This window comes from Macaca fascicularis, chromosome 2 (assembly GCF_037993035.2).
Source record: "Macaca fascicularis isolate 582-1 chromosome 2, T2T-MFA8v1.1".
NCBI lineage: Eukaryota > Metazoa > Chordata > Mammalia > Primates > Cercopithecidae > Macaca > Macaca fascicularis.
In genome coordinates, this window is record NC_088376.1 from 138589315 (window position 1) to 138610629 (window position 21315).

General features: G+C 38.0%; 1 protein-coding gene across 7 annotated transcripts in view; it reads left to right on the forward strand.

Moving 5' to 3' along the window:
* CHL1 (cell adhesion molecule L1 like) overlaps positions 1–21315 on the forward strand; it is a 213169-nt gene that overhangs the window by 172534 nt on the left and 19320 nt on the right. For all 7 annotated transcript variants that reach the window (XM_005547632.3, XM_005547636.4, XM_005547635.3 and 4 more), the window contains 5 exons: positions 9204–9328; positions 13541–13642; positions 13842–14039; positions 15173–15243; positions 20604–20826. In XM_005547632.3, the coding sequence (XP_005547689.3) occupies positions 9204–9328; positions 13541–13642; positions 13842–14039; positions 15173–15243; positions 20604–20826 (719 nt within the window). The remainder of the gene's footprint in view (positions 1–9203; positions 9329–13540; positions 13643–13841; positions 14040–15172; positions 15244–20603; positions 20827–21315) is intronic.

A 21315-nucleotide genomic window follows, 5' to 3' on the forward strand; every position in this document is an offset into this window, starting at 1 on the left:
TATAGTTTGAAGTCAGGTAGTTTGATGCCTCCAGATTTGTTCTTTTTGCTTAGGATTGTTTTGGCTATATGGGATCTTCTTTGATTCCTCATGAAATTTAAAGTAGTTTTTTTCTAGTTTGGTGTAGAATGTCAATGGTAGTTTGATGGGAATGGCATTGAATCTATAAATTACTTTGGGCAGTGTGGCTATTTTCATGATATTAATTCTTTGTATCCATGAGGATGGAATTTTCTTTTCATTTGTGTATGTCCTTTCTTACTTCCTTGAGCAGTGGTTTGTAGTTCTCCTTGAAGAGGTCCTTTGCATCCCTTGTTAACTGTATTCCTAGGTATTTTATTCTCTTTGTAGCAATTGTGAATGGGAGTGCATTTATGATTTGGCTCTCTGCTGGTCTATTGCTGGGGTAAAGGAATGCTTGTGATTTTTGCACATTGATTTTGTATCCTGAGACATTGCTGAAGTTGCTTATCAGTTCAAGGAGTTTTGGGGCAGAGACAATGGAGTTTTCTAGATATAAAATCATGTCATCTGCAAATAGAAACAATTTGACTTCCTCTCTTCCTATTTGAATACACTTTATTTTTTTTATTCTGCCTGATTGCCCTGGCCAGAACTTCCAATACTATGTTGAATAGGAGTGGTGAGAGAGGGCATCCTTGTCTTGTACTGGTTTGCAAAGGGAATGCTTCCAGCTTTTGTCCATTCAATATGATATTGGCTGTGGGTTTATCATAAGTAGCTCTTACTATTTTGAGATGTGTTCCATCAATACCTAGTTAATTGAGAATTTTTAACATGAAGGGATGTTGAATTTTATCAAAGGTCTTTTCTGCATCTATTGAGATAATCATGTAGATTTTTGTCTTTGGTTCTGTTTATGTGATGAATTACATTTATTGATTTGAATATGTTGAATCAGCCTTGAATCCCAGAGATGAAGCTGACTTGTTCATGGTGGATAAGTTTTTTGATATGCTGCTGGATTCGGTCTGCCAGTATTTTATTGAGGATTTTCACATCAATGTTCATCAGGGATATTGGCCTGAAGTTTTCTTTTTTTGTTGTGTCTCTTCCTGGTTTTGGTATCAGGATGATGCTAGCTTCACAAAATGAGTTAGGGAGGAGTCCCTCCTTTTCAATTGTGTGGAATAGTTTCAGAAGGAATGGTACCAGCTCCTTTTTGTACTTCTTGTAGAATTCGGCTGTGAATCCATCTGGTCCTGGGCTTTATTGGCTGGTAGACTATTAATTACTGCCTCAATTTCAGAATTTGTTATTGGTCTATTCAGGGCTTCAACTTCTTCCTGATTTAGTATTGGGAGGGTGTATGTGTCCAAGAATATATCCATTTCTTCTAGATTTTCTAATTTATTTGCATGGAGGTGTTTACAGTATTCTTTGATGGTAGTTTGCATTTCTGTGGGGTCAGTGGTGATGTCCCATTTATCATTTTGTTATTGTGTCTACTTGATTCTTCTCTCTTTCTTCTTTATCAGTCTAGCTAGTCGACTATTTTGTTAATTTAAAAAAAAAAGTTCCTGGATTCATTGATTTTTTGGAGGATTTTTTGTATCTCTATCTCCTTCAATATTTCTTATCTTCTGCTAGCTCTTGGATTAGTTTGCTTTTGCCTCTCTCGCTCTTTTAATTGTGATGTTAACATGTGGATCTTTCTAGCTTTGTGATGTGGGCATTTAGGGAAATTTATAGCACTAAATGCTTTAGCTGTGTCCCACATACTCTGGTACTTTGTGTCTTTGTTCTCATTGGTTTCAAAAAACTTCTTCATTTCTGCCTTAATTTCATTATTTACCTAGGAGTCATTCAGGAGCAAGTTTATCAATTTCCATGTAGTTGTGTTGTTTTGCATGAGTTTCTTAATCCTGAGTTCTAATTTGGTTGCATTGTGGTCCGAGAGACTGTTTGTTATGGTTTACGGTTTTTTGTATTTGCTGAGGAGTGTTTTGTTTCCAATTATGTGGTCAGCTTTAGAATAAGGGTGATATGGTGCTGAGAAGAAAGTATATTCTGTTGGTTTGGGGTGGAGAGTTCTACAGATGTCTATTGGGTCTGCTTGGTTCAGAGCTGGGTTCAAGTTCTGAATATCTTTGTTAATTTTCTGTCTCATTGATCTGTCTAATATTGACAGTGGGTTGTTGAAGTCTCCCACTATTATTGTGTGGGAGTCTAAGTCTCTTTGTATGTCTCTAAGAGCTTGTTTTATGAAACTGGTTGCTCCTGTTTTGGGTGTATATATGTTTAGAATAGTTAACTCTTCTTGTTGAATTGTTCCCTTTACCACTATGTAATGCCCTTCTTTGTCTTTTTTGATCTTTGTTGGTTTTAAGTTTGTTTTGTTAGAGACTAGGATTGCAAACCCTGCTTTGTTTTGCTTTCCATTTGCTTGGTAAATTTTCCTCCATCCCTTTATTTGGAGCCTATGTGTGTCTTTGGACGTGAGATGGGTCTCCTGAATACAGCACACAGATGAGTCTTGACGCCTTATCTGATTTGTCAGTCTGTGTCTTTTAATTGGGTTGTTTAGTGCATTTACATTTAAGGTTAGTATTGTTATGTGTGAATTTGATCCTGTCATCATGATGCTGTTCGGTCATTTTGCTCATTAGTTGGTGAAGTTTCTTCATCATGTCATTGGTCTTTATATTTTGGTGTGTTTTTGCATGACTGGTTCTGGTTTTTCCTTTCTATATTTAGTGCTTTTTTTCCAGGAGATCTTGCAAGGCAGGCCTGACAGTAATGAAATCTCTCAGCATTTGCTTGTCTGGAAAGGATTTTATTTCTGCTTCACTTGTGAAGCTTAGTTTGGCAGGATATGAAATTCTGGGCTGAATATTCTTTTCTTTAAGAATATTGAATATTGGCCCCCACTCTCTTCTAGCTTGTAGAGTTTCTGCTGAGAGGTCCACTGTTAGTCTGATGGGCTTCCCTTTGTAGGTGACCTGGCCTTTCTCTCTGTCTGCCCTGAACATTTTTTCCTTCATTTCAACCTTAGAGAATCTGATGATTATGTGTCTTGGGGTTGATCTTCTCATGGAGTATCTTAGTGGTGTACTCTGTATTTCCTCAATTTCCATGTTGGCCTGTCTTGCTAGGTTTGGGAAGTTCTCCTGGATAATATCTGGAAGTGTGTTTTTCAGCTTGTTTCCATTCTACCCATCTCCTTCAGGTATGCCAATCAATTGTAGGTTCAGTCTTTTTATGAAGTCCCATATTTCTTGAAGGCTTTGTTCATTCCTTTTCTTTCTTTTTTCTCTAGTCTTGTCTGCACACCATATTTCAGCAAGGTGGTCTTCAAACTCTCATATCCTTTCTTCCACTTGGTAGCTTTGGCTCTTGATACTTGTGTATGCTTCATGAAATTCTCCTGCTGTATTTTTCAGCTCCATTAGGTCATTTATGTTCCTCTCTGAACTGGTTATTCTAGTTAGCAGCTCCTGTGACCTTTTATCAAGGTTCTTAGCTTCCTTGCATTGGGTTAGAACATGCTCCTTTAGCTCAGCATAGCTTTTTATTACCCATCCTCTGAAGCCTACTCCTGTCAATTCAGCTGCCTCATCCTCCATCCAGTTCTGTGCCCTTGCTGGTGAGATGTTGTGATCATTGGGAGGAGAGGCCTTTTGAGTTTTTAGTGGTTTTTTTTGTCGTCGTTGATTCTTTCTCATCTTCATGAATTTGTCTAACTTCTATCTTGAGGCTGCTGACCTTGGATGGGGTTTTTGTGGGAGATTTTTGTTGCTGATTCTGTTGTTTTTGCTTTCTTTTCCTTCTTTCTTTCTTTTTTTTTTTTTCTTTCAATAATCAGCTCCATCTTCTGTAGTGCTGCTGCAGTTTGCTGGGGGTCCACTTCAGGTCCTATTCATCTGGTTCACTCTTGTGTCTGGAGATGTCACTCAAGGAGGGTGGAGAACAGCCAAGATGGGTGCCTGCTACTTATTGTGGGATCTCAGACCTCAAGGGTCACCAACCTGATGCCAGTAGGATCACTCTTATACAGGATGTCTGACAACCCCTGTTCGAGGGTCTCACCCAGTGGGGTGGCACAGGGAATAGGACCCGTCTAATGAAGCACTTTGTCCCTTGGTGGAAGGGATGTGCTTCACTAGGGGGAAACCTACTCATCTGGGCTGCCTAGATTCCTCAGAACTACCAGGAGGAGAGACTAAGTCTGCTGGTCTACAGAGACCGTGGCCACCCCTCCCCCTAGGGGCTCAGGCCCAGGGACATCTGGGTTCTGTCCCTGAGCCTCTTCATTCTGCTTGTCTCATTTCTGTTGCTTGCTTAGTCTACCTTGGTATTTATGTGTGAGCCACCTCTATGCAAAGGCATTGGTCTCAGCCTTGGTACTTAATTTATTCTCTTCCCTCCTTCCTATATATATAAAGGTTTGCAGAAAGGCAGTGTATGTATTACAACCAGTTCTCACTGAAACACGAAATTAATTATATACATCTAAAGGCTATGCTTTGCAATACAGATCTCCAGTCTCAAGTTAGGTCTCTGCTGATCTACCGACTGCTCAGATATGCCTAAATTCTGCCTCTTTTGTTACTACTGCCTATCTGGGGTCTCCCATGTGACCTCTGGGCTACAGCCAAGAAGGGAATCAGATACCCATGGCTTGTTGGTAATATGACATGTACATTTAGGCTTTGAACCCAGAAGCCCTAAGCAGCCTTTTCAAGTGGCCCAGTTTTACAATTCCCGCAGGATGCAAGAGCTGATACTGGCTGGAGTTATTGGAGTTCCTGCAGGGAAGCCCCATCCAAGGAGGAATGATTGGTCAAGTTCAGGCCTGAAGAGGCATTGAGTCTGCCACAGTGGGTGTGTTGGGCTGTGGGGGACATGTCTTGGGACCGAGCCATCCAGCCTCCCTGGCTCCAGCAGGGGAAAAAGCACATCCTGGAGCTATAGACATGAATGTTGCCTTTCCCTCACCCAGGGAGCTTAGCGTGTTAGGCAGTTGTGATTCCCAGTGCTGGCTGCTGCCCCTCTCCTAAGGAGCTCAAATGGCTTAGGCAGCAGGCAGCTGCAGCTGTGGGGCTGGCCTCCCCTCCCTCTAGGAGCTCAGTAGGCTTAAGCAGATTCCTGCTGAGAGGCTGTTGAGAATCTGTGGGGCTCCGGGATTGTGACACTAGACCCAATGGCTTGAGTTTGTGACTAGGGTCTTCCAATCCATGCGTTGCACAGTTCCGTGGAAGAAGCACTGTATCCCCCTCTGGGTAGCACACTCACTCACTGCCTCCCTTGGCTGGGGGAAGGGGTCTCCCCTGCCCCACTGTGGCTCTCAGGTGGACCACTGCACCACACTGTTCTTCACTCCTCTCCGTGGATCCTGCCAGCCTCCTAGTCAGTTCTGATAAGAGAAACCTGGATACCTTGGTTGCCAGTGAAGGATTCACACACTTACTATGGTTCTTTTCCATGGGAGCCTCTGAACACAGCCCCTTGCTCCCGCCTCCTCCCCTCCCCACCCCCCCTCCCCCCACTAGCCATTTCTTCATTCTACTTGTCTCATTTCTGTTGCTTGCTTGGTCTACCTTGTTATTTATGTGTGAGCCACCTCTATGCGAAGGCATTGGTCTCAGCCTTGGTACTTAATTTATTCTCTCCCCTCCTTCCTATATATACAAAGATTGCAGAAAGGCAGTGTATGTATTACAATCAGTTCTCATTGAAACGCAAGATTAATTATATCCATCTAAAGGCTATGCTTTGCAATACAGATCTTGAGTCTCAGGTTAGGTCTCCACTGATCTGCCAACTGCTCAGATATGCCTAAATTCTGCCTCTTTTGTTACTACTGCCTGACTATCCGGGGTCTTCCATGTGACCTCCGGGGTCTTCCATGTGACCTCCGGGCTCCAGTCAAGAAGGGAATCAGATACCCATGGCTTGTTGGTAATATGACATGTACATTTAGGCTTTGAACCCAGAAACCCTAAGCAGCCTTTTCATGCGGCCCAGTTTTACAATTCCCGCAGGATGCAAGAGCTGACACTGAAATGAACCTCTGGCTATCTGAGTGGATTGAGCAAGTGACACAGATGTTCTGCCAATTTCCCTAAACAAGTAGCAGGGATAAAGGACAATAACCTTAGCTCAGAAGAGGCCCCAGGAGCGAGGAAGGCTGGGAGTAACGGCTGCTGGCTGGCCTTGGCTGCTGCCAAGGGCAGGCATGGAGCTATAGCAGGGAGTAGAAGTCACAGGTATCCGCTAAATTTCTATCAGCAACCTCATACTTCTTACCTTCTGCTGAGACACTTTCTTATTACTATGCAGAAGACCAGAAGCTTTAACCTAAAGAGAGGTTAAATTTCTAATCAAATATACTTGGTGAGAAGTGAAAATCCCTTCTTCTCTTTTCTCTTGTCCCCTTTCTTGTGCAGGGATGCAGTAGGTGCTGGGAACTGCCACTCTGAACCATTAGACCTATGGGGCTTCGTCTTATGTTAGTACTTCCCATACACGCTTTCTCTCTTTAGTCCTTGCAGTAATGCTATTAGGTAGATTGAAATGCCCCCAAGGAATTTTCTGTGGATTTCCAACCTGCATGTGGCTATAGACCATATAAGATATAGACCATACACTATGGTTATAAAAAAATGAAATGGAGCATGGGTATGAAACCATTTTTAGAATTTATACCGTGCTTAACAAAGTTAGTGGGGACTGTTCATAACTGTAGGCAAAGTGAGGGGCCTAGTCCTGCAGGAGAGACCACTGTAGCATGAAAAGTGGGATATACTGATAACTAGGAGGGCGTGGGAGGAAAGGGCATTGAGAATCCAGTGGGAGGGATTTTCCTTGGCACCAAATAGGAGCTGCTTTTTTTTCCCTCCAGAAATAGTGGCAAATGAAAGAGGGAGGGGAGAAGTTCAAGATGCAAAGATTATAAGACAATCATAGTGAAAGGTTTCTTTCTAACAAATTAGGAAAGAAGGTAATTTGTTCAAGCAGAGAGGCAGGAGAAATGGGAGTTGGGGACATTAAAACATCAACCATGAGAAATGTGATTAGTGATAATCCAAAAATGAATGAAATCCATTTAATTAATATTATTAGTAACACTCTCTGAGCACATACTCTGCCAGGCTGTATACACTAATCACTTTATGTGCTTTACCTCATTTAATTCTCCTGAAGAGAAAGAAAATATTGGTATCCCCATTTTTCAGATAAGATGAATTAGGTTCAATGTTTTATTCAAGGTTGTACAAACAATAATTGATGGAACTGAGCCGCAAACACAGGTCTCCAAAGACAGAATCATTTTGTCATGGTGCCTTCAGTGAAACACGGATATTACTCAGCTGAACAGGGTAAGACAAGACTGGCTGCTAACATGGATTAGGGACTAGCAGACAGGATGCTGCAGATGAAGTGGTTTTAGTGGATAAATTTCTCAGGCAAGGTAATTAAGCAGGTGAAGGCAAACAGAGGAAAAGATTGGGACACAAAGACGTGAAGCTGCTTTTTAGCTGCTTCTAAGATTTCAGGTGCTATGAGAGTAGAAAGGATGCAGCTTTTTAAAGCAGAATCCAACTGACCTACGATGGGAACATAATGTGAGGGAGAAATGAGTGACTGTTTTCTTAGGCATGGAGAATTTGGAGCTGTCTGTTACTGCAGCACAATGTAGTGTGACCCTGCTAAGGCAAATAGTTGTCAGATTTTGATGTGTGGCAGAATTATCTAGGCTTCATGTTCAAATGCAATGGCCCTTGCCCCATCTCCAAATGTACTGATTTGGAACCTGGACTGAGGCTGAAACATTATATTTTTAATAAGTTCTTTAGGTATACCATACCCACCACATTTCGAGGACTAGTGAGGCACCCAACCTTGATTAATTTCAGGCACCTAAGGTACATTTGTGAGACTGGAAACAAGGCATAATGCAACTATGACTTGCCAAAAAATTAGTAGCTTTCTTCTCTGGCCTGAAGCACCCATGCCAGGGTTCAAATCTTGGCAAGATTTCAGCTACTATGGACTCTCGTGCAGGGCACAAAGGCCCTATTTCAAGAGGTTATTAAAGTGTATTCTTTCATCTAATGAGGTAAATTTTTCAAAAATTGTCAGGATATGCAATATTCTAATATTGAATCAAATGGACACCTGACTAACATGACCTGAGATGTTAATTCATGTCAAAGTTTTATTATGTCTAGAATTATAGTGAGATTCTTGATTAACAATTGAAGGTAATATTGGTTGGCAAATCTTTCTATTATTGGTGTAGGAATAAGGGCTGATTCTGTCTATAATCAAAATAACTATGCTTCATTCCTCTGCAATTTAAAGTGGATTTATATAATTCAAAATTCTCAGCATTTATATGAAATGTACATTAAAAATATTAATTATGTGAGCCTCCTTTCCTCCTCACAAGGATGACACTATTTAAATTATTTCAACCAAATGCTAATTATTGTGAATACATTTTACATTTTGTGGAACTTGAAAAATACTTTAATAGTTATGTCGACAATACAAAGGTACAGGGTAAAAGGTGAAATATATAAAGAAGCAATTCTCTCATAATAAACCTGATCGCAAATTGGTAAAAGAACAAATGATAAAAAGCGAGGTGAAATGATTTGCAAAAAGAAGTACTACACTGCCATCTACTGTTCAAATAAGCATATGAATGCTTTAATTGCTATCAGATCTTAATGTGCAGTCTACTTGGGAGTGGAGGGGCAGAGAAAGGAGAAACTTGTGAAAAACTGAGATTATCGGATTCCATCTCAGGTATTGTGGTTCTGTGGAATGGAGATGGAATTCAGGAATCTGCCTTTGTAAGAAGCACTCCAATTGAGCCTATATAGGTGGTTCCCTAAACATACCTTAAGAATTACTCAAATATATCTTGGCCATTGTAAGGTATAATGCTAGGCAACACATGGTTCCATCAGTGACTCGTGCAAACAGATGGTTAGATTTCGTAATAATTTTTAATGTGATTTTGTTTATGGCTATGTAGACATTTGTGTATGCTAGAATAATTCTTATCTCCAGGTTTCAACTGTGGCATTCTCTAATCAAATTTGTACTGCATAAATTTGGTTTTCACTCTTAGATCGTTTTCAATGAGGAATATGCATTTTTAAAAGGATCGGGTTTCTATTATTTCTATTGTTTTCCTTCTCAGCATGTACTCACTTTTTTTCTGACAGGATAATTATTGATGGAGCTAATTTGACCATATCTAATGTAACTTTAGAGGACCAAGGTATTTACTGCTGTTCAGCTCTTACTGCTCTAGATAGTGCTGCAGATATAACTCAAGTAACTGTTCTTGGTAAGTGCACTAACTAATGAGAAATCTGTTCTTTTCTACATTTCTGATTAAATTCCATTGTTCCTGGTCAATATAGCTAACGATTATTTGAGCCCCTGCACATATATTGTTAATTTGAAATTTTTGTTTCAAAAGCAACACAATTTCAAATCCTTTCTCCTCTTTTCATATAAAAGAAATTAACTAATGCTTAATTTTTTTTCCCTACGTGTGTTAATTTGACAATAGCAGTGGGAGGTAAGTGGTGCCATCAGCAGAAAGAAAAATAAAGCATGCTTGAGTTCCTAGCACTCTTGAGCTACTCTTTCCTGGTGTGCAAAGAAATGGGGCTGAGGAATGGAGGTGGGCTAGATTGGAGGATCTCGGTAGGGGTTGAGAGGTGGATGCACGGTGGTCATCTCTAACCTAAAGGCACAGACTGAGTTCCCAGGGTTCCCGGAAGGACGGGGAGGAACTTCTAGCATTCTGCAAAGGAATGTCTTTGATTTTTGTTGTTGTTGTTAATGAAAGTACCAATTAGGAAACAGTGTGCACACTTCACTAGTGTAATCAATGCAATTACCCCCGAAATCACCAATGTTTAAAGCTCTTAGATCATCTGCTGGATGTTTTCCAAAATTTCCCTTTCAGATTCACTCTCTACCAGCTCTTTGACCTAGAAAGGTTGCTTGTAAGGACAACATCAGCAAACCACTTGCCTTCCAGCTATTATTTGGTTCAGTAAGTGGAGGGCCATTTGGAGTGTTGTATTGATTCTCCCTACTTCCATCCCGTGGACTGGCTGTCCCACTGCCAAAGTCATACCTTCTGCAGACAGGGTCTCCTCACACCATTCCTTCTGATGGGGCTCTAACAGCTGCATCTCACCACAAATATTTCAAGTCTCTCTCACACCCAACCTACCAAACATCCTACCCACATCTTTTAAAAGATGTTTTATTAAAATGTTTTGGAACTATCCTAAATTTGTGTAAGTTATTCATTAATTTTCTGGGGGGACCCTAACATCTACAGATATTTGTTCTGTTTCAGTGGCCACCATTTAGTCTTTCCTTTGGTTTGCAGGTACTCCTTAAAAGTATTGGTTTTTTGCCTACCTTTCTTTACATATGTCTACATTAATCACTGTTATTAACAGACCTTTGTATCCTTAGCACTCCAGCTTTTGGGACCCACTGTTAGGTTGTGAACAAGGGAGGTGGTGGTACAGACCGCGGGAGAAAATTCAGTCTCTTCTGAGACAAGCTGATAAAAAATGGGTCAACAGGCTGGATCTCTTCAAGTGAAGCGAATGGCCACCCCTCCTCAGGTGAAACAAATAGCCATCAAGTTGGGTTCTAAAAATAAAAGCGCAGTTTCCACTCGTAGAAGGTATGGATTTATAGAGTTGTAGAGTTGGCTCAGTAGAATTGTACCTTTAGGCAAAATGTTTGGCCATGGGTATTTGAGCATTTTCAGGTCTCTCCAAACAGAAACGTTTAATCCCCTAGTGATGATTTCAACAATAATTCATCAGATAAAGTAGTTGAGCTTCAGATAAACTGGAATTCTTCCCAGGCCCAGTGAGTTGAGGGGTGAGTTCAGGCTCCGTGTGCTTTGTCCCTAAGTATTTTGAACAATGGCAGCCACCAAAGGGACTGAGTCCCCTACTGCTTGGTGCTTCCCTTCTCAATTTCCTCTCAAATTTAAAATATCATTCTTGCGATTAGGCTGCCATTTTTGGAACTATTAATTTTTTAAAATTCTATATAAATTTTGCCTATGATTATATGTACTGTTTATGTATGCACTAATCTACCAATGTTTACAGAATAAAAATAAAAATAACATTTGAATAAAAATAAATTTTGAACTTTATTGCTCAAAATTTATATTCGTTTTTCTTTAGACCAACTTCTGATTAACCAAAGCATCTCTCAACAATTGACAATAATAAATAATTATATAGACACATATGAGGTTTCTAAAAGACTATGTTTTCCCCCGGAAAACAATTTTTAAAAGCATATACTTGATCCACTTTAATCAAAAGTTATTTTTAAAAGCATTGACATAAATATGCTTTCAGGATATCATTTTTTAAAAAAGTCTCAGTTGCAAGTTCATCAGTTCTAGCTCCATATGATTCTCAGAGGAGCCCGATTTTAATGACAGATGTAACATGCAGCCTTAGTTTACTTCAGGAAACTTCAGAAATTAGTGGACTCAGTAAATACTGAAGAGAAGCTGAAGTTCTCCGAGCTCAGAGATTCTCAAACCTGTTGAAGAAATAACTTTTTATTTAAGGCTTTAATGTTTGGACACAGTCATGAACCACAGTTTTTAAAAAGCATGTTCTCTATTCTGAATTTGAAACAATGCTTTTTGTCAATGTAAATTTCTAACAATTAGCAAATATTCAGGAGGAGCAATAGACGGTGCTTTCCACTAGGAGAAGAAAGAGCCCATTGAAAGGCTACATTACATAATACCTTCCCTTTCTCTTCTGCAAAAAGATAAAAGTCCTCCAATACTTGAGAGAATTCAAATCAAATTTTAAGAGTAAAGGCCTTTAGAAATAAGATTGTTGCTTTATTTTCAAAGTACCAGAAATTTTCATTTTCTTTAGCACTGGAAAATTTGTGATCATTTACTTACTTAATTTTCCAGTTTCTGTCACAACATTTAACAATACCAAATCTCCCTCTTCCGATATAAACTGCCTTCCTACTCCTTTTGAGAACTCCAGGTCAAGAGGGTATCAAAGTTGCTATAATGAAAATTCATTGTTATCAATGATGATAAAAATCCAACACAGTTGCAAAAAAGAAAGGCAGAGCTCATGTTCTCTCTCTTTTTCTATAGCCATAGGACTTAGTTTTTATTGATTTAATATAATAATTATATGCATGATTGAAGTAATAATATCTTTTTCACTGATTTATTTAGTTACAAGACATTTATGTGTGAGGCACTGCGGGCAACGCAAAGCATAATAAAATATGACCCCTACTCTTGGAGTTGAATCAGGCATATAAACAAATATGAACTGGACCAATAGAAATGATTCATTTGAGATACGTCATGTTTCTCAAACTTGAGTATGCCTAATCACCATCCAAAGAACTTGTTTGTAAATGCAGATTCCTTGGTCCACCTTCCTCAGTAAGCCAGAAATAGGGCCTAGGAATCTTCATTGTTATTAACTACTCCTAAAAGAATTCTGATGTCCCTGGTCAAGGATAACCCCTTGAGACTATAATCAGAGAAGAGGGAGGTAATATGGTCCACTGGGGAGTACGTGTGAAGATGCTGCATTTTACAAAGAACCCCAGACCCCAGAGGTTGATGCGTTTGACCATAGTGGAGACATAGGCCCAGAAAAAAAGGGTTTTTATGGAACCAAACTGGGGTCCACCAACCCAGTAGAGTAAGATCAGGTGTCTATACTGAGGTTTGCAGTGGGAGAAAGGAACATTTATCTGGAGGGCACCAAACAAGAATGGGTCAGCTCACGCTTAAGTCCCAACCTCCGCAATGGCTTGCAGGTGACGGTGTTTAAAAGCAGGAGTAAATTTCAGGAAAGCAAATGCTACAGGCAAAAAAGTAAATTAATACTTTGAGGTTACACATTGGTTTATGCCTAAAAGGGTGAGATATCTTAAAGTGGGGATGGGACATGGCTTACAGGTCATAGGTGGATTCAAAGATGTTCTGATTTGCAATTGGTTAAGGAAGAGAAGCTTTGTTTAAAAATTGGGAGTCAGCCAAAATGAAGATTGGCTCTGGCTCATGGATGTGGCTCCCTTGAGGCCCCTCAGGAAGAAATTTACAAAACAAATGATGGTCAGAGCTCAGACTTCAGTTTCCCCTTATCTGAGGTCTACGTGCCAGCAAATTTATTTGGTGACAGTCTGGGTTCCAGAAAAACAACTTAGAGACATATATTAAGACATTATCTTCAGTTTCAATAGGGGAACCAAACATCCCTGTGACTCTAGCTTCCTTGGCTGTGGTTTAAAGCTACATTACCTTCGTTCTTATCTAGCTGTTTATTTACTTCTTAGGGCTAGCTAGGTGCCTGAATTAGCCTTGAAACTCCACCTTTCACTTCCATATGTCGGGGGCTCCCCAGGTCCCTGCTCTGTCTCAGGGTAGCTGGCAATGTGTGTGAGGAAGCGAATAAGATAAACAAAGGCAATTATCTACATGTTTCCTTCCTTTATTAATTAGATGTTCCAGATCCACCAGAAAACCTTCACTTGTCTGAAAGACAGAACAGGAGTGTTCGGCTGAGCTGGGAAGCTGGAGATGACCACAATAGCGATATTAGCGGTAGGAAGACTTGGGATAACTGTTTTCATTACTCTGGATACTCAAAATTAATAGTGAAGCCATTTTTTAACCATCCTTAGTGGATTATTCTTCTTATAACATCCTTTTGAACTTTTAATATTGGGTATAAATTTTGGTGTAACTTATCCATACTCCATATATTCTAATGTTTTTTTCCCTGTTTTAATGTTTTTCCCAGAGTATATTGTTGAATTTGAAGGAAACAAAGAAGATCCTGGAAGGTGGGAGGAACTGACCAGAGTCCAAGGAAAGAAAACCACAGTTATCTTACCTTTGGCTCCATTTGTGAGATACCAGTTCAGGGTCATAGCCGTGAATGAAGTAGGGAGAAGTCAACCTAGCCAGCCGTCAGACCATCATGAAACACCGCCAGCAGGTATGCAGGTTCTCACATCAGGTTTCTAACAAAATATTTGTTTGTCCCCATCTTTGAACATCTTAAAAAAGATTGATAATGTAGGATTTTAGATTTCTCCAAATAGCGTTAATAGTTGTATAAACAGCACACAAAATATTCAAAGCACACGTGTCTCAGAAGGATTACATACAAGTTAGATAGAAGCAGGAAATTAGGGGAGTGACACATGAAAAAAAATTACTTTCAGTAATTTCTGATGGCTAAACATCAAATTTAACCAGATATCATCAAGTAAGTTCTAAATTAAAGTTCAGTATATATGTATCTCACATTATTAATTTTTATGCATTCAGTGTCTTTTCTTGTGTTTCAACATCAATCTAAATTTCCAAGATGCTTTTGAAAAAATCTCAAGAATGACTGTGCTAGAATTTGTATTACTGAATTGTTATTGATCATCAATGTGGTCATAGCATGATATTTTATTTTTCCTTGGCTAAAATAAATACTCTAGGATATAATTTCCTTTTTGGATTGAGTAAAAGCAAGTAAAGGTTATAACTGAATCAGATAGAAATTAACACTTGTGTGATTTTATGTATGTCAGCCTTTGCACTAAACTCCACATTTAGCTATTTCTAATAAAATGAATCCATCTAAAAATATTCATGACTACTTTACAGGTTTTGTTCTGTTTGATGCCCTTAAAACTTGGCTGCTGATATTAATACATGGTGTTTATTTTATTCTTCTAAAGGCAAATATTCACAACATATGTTTCTAATGACAATTCTAATAGAAAAAATAGAGCAGGCTTAAATTAAAATATATATTTTTAAAAAGCAAGTTCAGAATTTTAGAAAGCAGTTTTAAAAATTTTAAAGGCAGATTCAAAATTAAGACATATATAGTAAACTATCTACTCTCCACTGGATAATAATTATTTCACTCCAAAAAGACTATTTTACTGTTTTAAATAAAATATATATTTAAAAGCTACCTTAAATCTTTTTAGGAACTGGACCAGATATAAATTAATAAGTACAGTCAAACTTATTTAATTATCTGTAGTTTTTGGGGGGACGAGTTGTGATATGATGACTTACCTATGGGTTAAAGGAAAAATAATGTTAATGTTTTTAATTTTTCAGCTCCAGATAGGAATCCACAAAACATAAGGGTTCAAGCCTCTCAACCAAAAGAGATGATTATAAAGTGGGAGGTGTGTATTCCTTAATATGTTATATATTTCTTTGTGCTCTTTTTCTCTTCCTCTTAGGTCTACATGCTAACTACAATGATAGCACAATATTTTTTTAAGAACAAAGATAAGATTTGGAAATGAAATGAACTTGTGAGTCATCACCATCATCGTAAATTTTAAAGATCATTGTGATTAAAATGATGTTATGAAACCGAGTTTAACACTAGTCAACAATTTAGGGAAGATTATACAGATTGATTTAGTTGTAGTACATTACCAAAAGTTTCAAATTATTAATAGTTTAATTAACAATATTCTAGATTCTCTTCCATTAAAAAGATACTGAAAATCTTTAATTAATTTAGTATGATCTACTAGATGTTATGCATATCAAACTGATGACCCCCCAAAGAATATTCACCCCTCATTAAACACCAGTAGATATTTTGTATTCTCCTTTCTAATAATTCTGAGGATGATCTTGTGAAGAAAGCATCATGAACACCTTATTCTAGACCTGGAGATGGCATCCAGGATAATGAATGTCTTGCCCATCACCACACAACCAGAAATCTACAAAGCTAGGATTTATATATGAGGATCTTTGGACTCCAAACCTCACTTTTTCCTACTTTACATATCTCTGTTAAATATTATTAAATAGACTTCACCATTTGAATTTTGCATAAAAATGTACATCTACCCAGATAATTTTAATTATTCTAGGGTCATTTCCAAATTTCTTCTGTAACAGTGAGGAATTTTATTTTACCTCTACTACTTGGATATATTTCATGATGAGTATATTGACCTACCTAAAAGGAAATTATCATTCAGCCATTCTGATGAGTAATAGGCCTCCAACATTGAGTTTACAAAACTTTGCGTAAACATAGAACATTTTTAATGTATGCTGAAATATACTAATTTATTTCCACAACTCATTCCAGGTATAATTCTTGGAAGAATTTTAAAATGCACAAAGTTTAGTTTGCTTTTTATCCTCGTATGTTGGTGTTTGAATTCATTACACAATCAAATGGCCTATACCTGCAAATATTTAGTCAATATTTTTTAGATCAAAATTAGCTCTTTATTTCCACTTCAGTGAAATTAAGTTTTACAAGTTTAAAGTGTGGAATTTTTTTAAAAAATGGTAATACATAGAAATGAAATATATTCAAGAATATTATTTCTTTCCTTGAATTTGTGGTTATAAATAGTTATTACCACATAGTCTTGATAATTACTTAATTTATAATCTAAAATGATGTTAGTCTTTTAGGGTATATCTGTCTTATCCTCCCTTAAGTTCCATAGAAATTTTCATAAAATAGATAATTTAATCAGTTAGGTAACAATAATACTGTGAATTTGCCGATCAGTTCCTCAGAGAAGCACATCATGTTCCAGTAACATTAACTCACTAATCTTCATTACTCCTTTGGGAGGGCTGTGGTTCACGATGGCGTCAGTCTTATATGTCATACAGAGAAACTGGGAATCTCAGAGTTTAATGACCTCACCCAGATGCCATGGGCTGAGTCACATGGAAAAAAGGCCAGAAATCTTCAGTCTTTTTGACTGCTCCTCTCACTCACAAGTCATTTTTTATTACCCCGAAGATACACAAGATTGATTATTAATGCTCTTTTCTTGTAAGAATGGGGCTATAATAAGAAAGCATCTATGGCCAGGTACAGTGGCTCACGCTTGTAATCCCAGCACTTTGGGAGGCCAAGGCGGGCAGATCACAAGGTCAGGAGTTTGAGACCAGCCTGGACAATCTGGTGAAACTGCCTCTCTACTAAAAATATGAAAATTAGCCAGGTGTGGTGGTGCATGCCTGTTATCCCTGCTAATTGGGAGGCTGAGGCAGAAAAATCGCTTGAACCTGGGAGGTGGAGGTTACAGTGAGTTGAGATCACACTACTGCACTCCAGCCTGGGTGACAGAGCGAGATTCTGTCTCAAAAAAAAAAAAAAAAAAAAGCATTTATAATTTGTTTTTGAGGAGCAAATGACATGTAACCTAGTAGTTAATTGATTAGAGGAAGGAAGTAGTCACAGGGATTGGATCTAGGCTGACAGTTACATTCCCAATATGTCCCATGGTGTCTCCTATTATCTTGATATGTCAGAGATCTAGTCACTACTGACACAGCCAGTGAAATTTAAGAACATTCATTCATTAAGTATTGTTCTGTACGGATCATCCTATGGAAAGGAGTTAGACTCCAGGCTTTTCCCAGTTTCACAATCAGATAGCATTGTGAATGAATTACCAAACCCCCTCCAGAGACGTACCCAAAATAATTCCTATCTACATGATAATGATCAGAGAGACATACTTTGGGAAAAAAAAAAAGCTGATATTTCCCAAAAGAATTAACAATGAAGATGAGCACTAGGAACAGACTGGATGTCCCTATTTTTTGCTTATTTGTTTATGTTTTACATTTAACATTAAATATGATTGAATTCAAATAACAATACAATTTAACTGAATGGTAGAACTAGGTTTTTTAGTTAGCATTACCTTCAAATATTCACTTTTCCTATATTAAGTGGGTCATGACTCACTCATATATTTTGAGTGTTCCAACATCATAATGTTCTACTCACAAAACAGGACAAAAGAGTCTACTGCAACCTCATCTGTTAAATACCTATATCAGGATAATTTTTGCTTGAGAGTTTCCATTGTTCTTAAGCATAGGTATGTGAATTTTTAGCTTTGCTCAATACAATAACACATTTCAAACTTAAAGGACACCAAAAACAAAACCAAAAGCCCAAAAACCCCACTAATGTTGAGAAGCAGGAACATCCTTAGTTACATGGTTATATGATCACATCCAAGGTAGTTAATTCCTAATGGATCTAGGTTTTATTATTTATATTACAAGTATAATAAGAAGATCTACTGGCTTTAAAATGAAATTAAGTGGAATTAGAAGAAATATTGTATAACCTAGTAACTACGGTAGATAACAATATATTGTATTCTTGAAAATTGTTGAGAGACTAGGTTTTAAGTGTTCTATCATAAAAAATAAGTATATGAAGTAACGTATATTTTGAGTAGCTCAATTTAGCCACTCCACAATGTATACATATTTCAAAACATGTTGTACATAAGTATATACAATTTTTATTTCTCAATTAAAAATAAATAAAAATGTTCAAAAATTTTTTAAAAAGTAGAATTAAGGCAGGACAGAAGTCTTTCGTTTTCTAGATTAATAGTTAAAACCTTGCTTGGTTCATAGATCTCTTTGAAACTATGTTGGAAGTACAGGATCTTTTTCTAGAAAATTATACACAAAAAGTCATACTAAAGATATCATTGACTTCTCAGATCCTTTAAAGGATACACATGTACCCCATCTAGAGATTCCTACACCGCAAGTTAAGAACCTCTTTTCTAGAGACTCCTTCCTCGTGGGCTATTTCACAAGAGGCAGAGGGAAGGGAAGGCTGGTGGCCTTCTTGCTTACTCCGCCCTTGCTCCCTCTGTTCTTTGTTGAAGAGATGATTTGGGAAACATCTGAGGTTCAGTAGGCATTGCCTCAAAGTCAAATACAAAGCATTCAGGCTGTTTATTTGGGTTCCGGGGTACTAAAAAGGCCGATAAGATAGCTAAAATATTTTTGTTTAAAGTGTTATGGTTTATTATTTATTTATTTAAAATTTGTCATAGAACTTTATTAAATTTAACTCCTTTCTTTGGAGCAAAACGTGTAAAATGAATAATATTATTTAAGCACACTTATTGTCAGTAGAGACTGAAGGAAACTCTCATTCCACATTGCAGCACGGCACTACAGACTCATGGCCTAATTCACTGGGGCAATGCTAAAGCCCCTGGTGAATTTATATCCATTTCACACTCTAAAATATCTTGGAACAAAACTTTCCAACAAATGGAAGCATAAGCAAGGTCTGCAGAAAAATCTCAGAAAGTTTTCATTTTGTTTTAATTTTTTTTCTCCCAGTTAGTTTAGTTTATTCACGTTGGAATAGGCATACACTTAAAATTATTTTGCTTATATGTCACTATGTTATCAACTTAATTCCAAGCAATGCCTCTAAGAAGTCTTTTAGTAACTTAGATTAAGTTGTGAAGGGTTACAGATTCTGTAAGAACACTATGTATGACATTGTTGACTCACTCACATATCCAGACAAAATTACTATGTATATAAGTGAACCTTAAATTTAGGATTAAAATCATATTTTAAACATATTTTATATAACTGATTCATTTCAATGCACAATCCCATTATCTTTGAAATTAAACAGGCAGTTTAAACCACATTATTGTTTTTAAGTTAAACTGTTGCTCAATTAAAAACTAAAGTGGAAATAACCAATTTCCCATACTAGAAATTATTCCTCCAGGCCGGGTACGGTGGCTCATGCCTGTAATCCCAGCACTTTCGGAGGCTGAGGCAGGTGGATCACTTGAGGTTGGGAATTTAAGACGAGTCTGACCAACATGGAGAAATCCCATCTCTACTAAAAATACAAAATTAGCCAGGCATGGTGGCGCATGCCTATAATCTCAGCTACTTGGGAGGCTGAGGAAGGAGAATCACTCGAACCCGGGAGACGGAGGTTGCAGTGAGCCGAGACCACACCACTGCACTCCAGCCTGGGCAACGGGAGTGAAACTCCATCTTAAGGGGGAAAAAAAAAAAAGGAAAGAAATTATTCCTCCAAATATTTCTATGCAGCAAAATAAAGTGGATAAGGGAGGCATTTTTTCTTAAAGAAAAATAAAGAATGGTCAAGGAGCTGGGAAATTATTAGAAAGAGGAGCTACTGTTTCTTTGTATTAAAGTATAAACATGCATAGTCTCCAAAAATATATACATAATCTGTCTCTTCTTATGGAAGAAAAATGAAGAAGGAGAGAACCAAATACAAAAAAGAGTTTTCTTCAAAAAGCCATGGGAGAATCCTATTCACAACCAAAGAATTCGTGGCCATATTATTTTTTATTTGTCTGTTTTTTGAAAATGGAAAGGTGGAATGTAGTGGAAAGCATAAGCAAAAAGCTAAAACACTTCGTGGCATTTCTTTGTAACTTCCTTCATGTGTGAAAACTTAGACTTTACCATAAGGACATAATCCAGGCATCTGATGTGTAGGCTGCTCATTACTTGGGGAGGTAAGGGATTAATTTTCATACTTAAGCTCATATGATGACAAAACTTTTTCACAACTGTCTCTAAACCAAGAAGGGGGATTTAAGATCTCTCAACAAATGATCCTTCCATTGCATTGTTCCTTATACCACTTACGGTGGTTCACCACCATCTCTGAGTCAACACATCTGTGATCAGACTGAATGAGTCTCACCTTCTGTTTTAGCCTTTGAAATCCATGGAGCAGAATGGACCAGGCCTAGAGTACAGAGTGACCTGGAAGCCACAGGGAGCCCCAGTGGAGTGGGAAGAAGAAACAGTCACAAACCACACGTTGCGGGTGATGACGCCTGCTGTCTACGCCCCTTATGATGTCAAAGTCCAGGCTATCAATCAACTAGGATCTGGGCCTGCCCCTCAGTCAGTGACTCTCTATTCTGGAGAAGACTGTAAGTGATGCACTCAAACTGCTAAGCATGTCAATAACTGTTGCTCTCAAATATATTGTACTTCTGTCAACAAATATTTGTGAACAACTACTGCATGCAAAGAGGTTGTATTAGCCACAGGAGATAAAAAGAAACATAACACATGATTTCTATCTTAGGATTGACTGGAGGACAGTTGATCAGTATACAGTACCAAGAAGTATGTTGAAAATTTCCATTTTATTCAGTTTCCTATAAAGCTCTTCCTACATTGAAAATCGAAGACCAGGAGTTATCACTGCAATCATTTAAAGCCCCATAACTGTCATAAGATTTTCAAGTATATTTGCCCTTACTTGTCAAGGATCCCCTAACAGCCACTTGCTGTCATGCCCTGGGCTTCAGTGGCATGTCTGGAGCTTTCCTAATACTGATGAGATATACACCCAGATTTATATATAGAATTATACTCACACACACATTCTGATGCCACAGTAACTGTTGCAAATA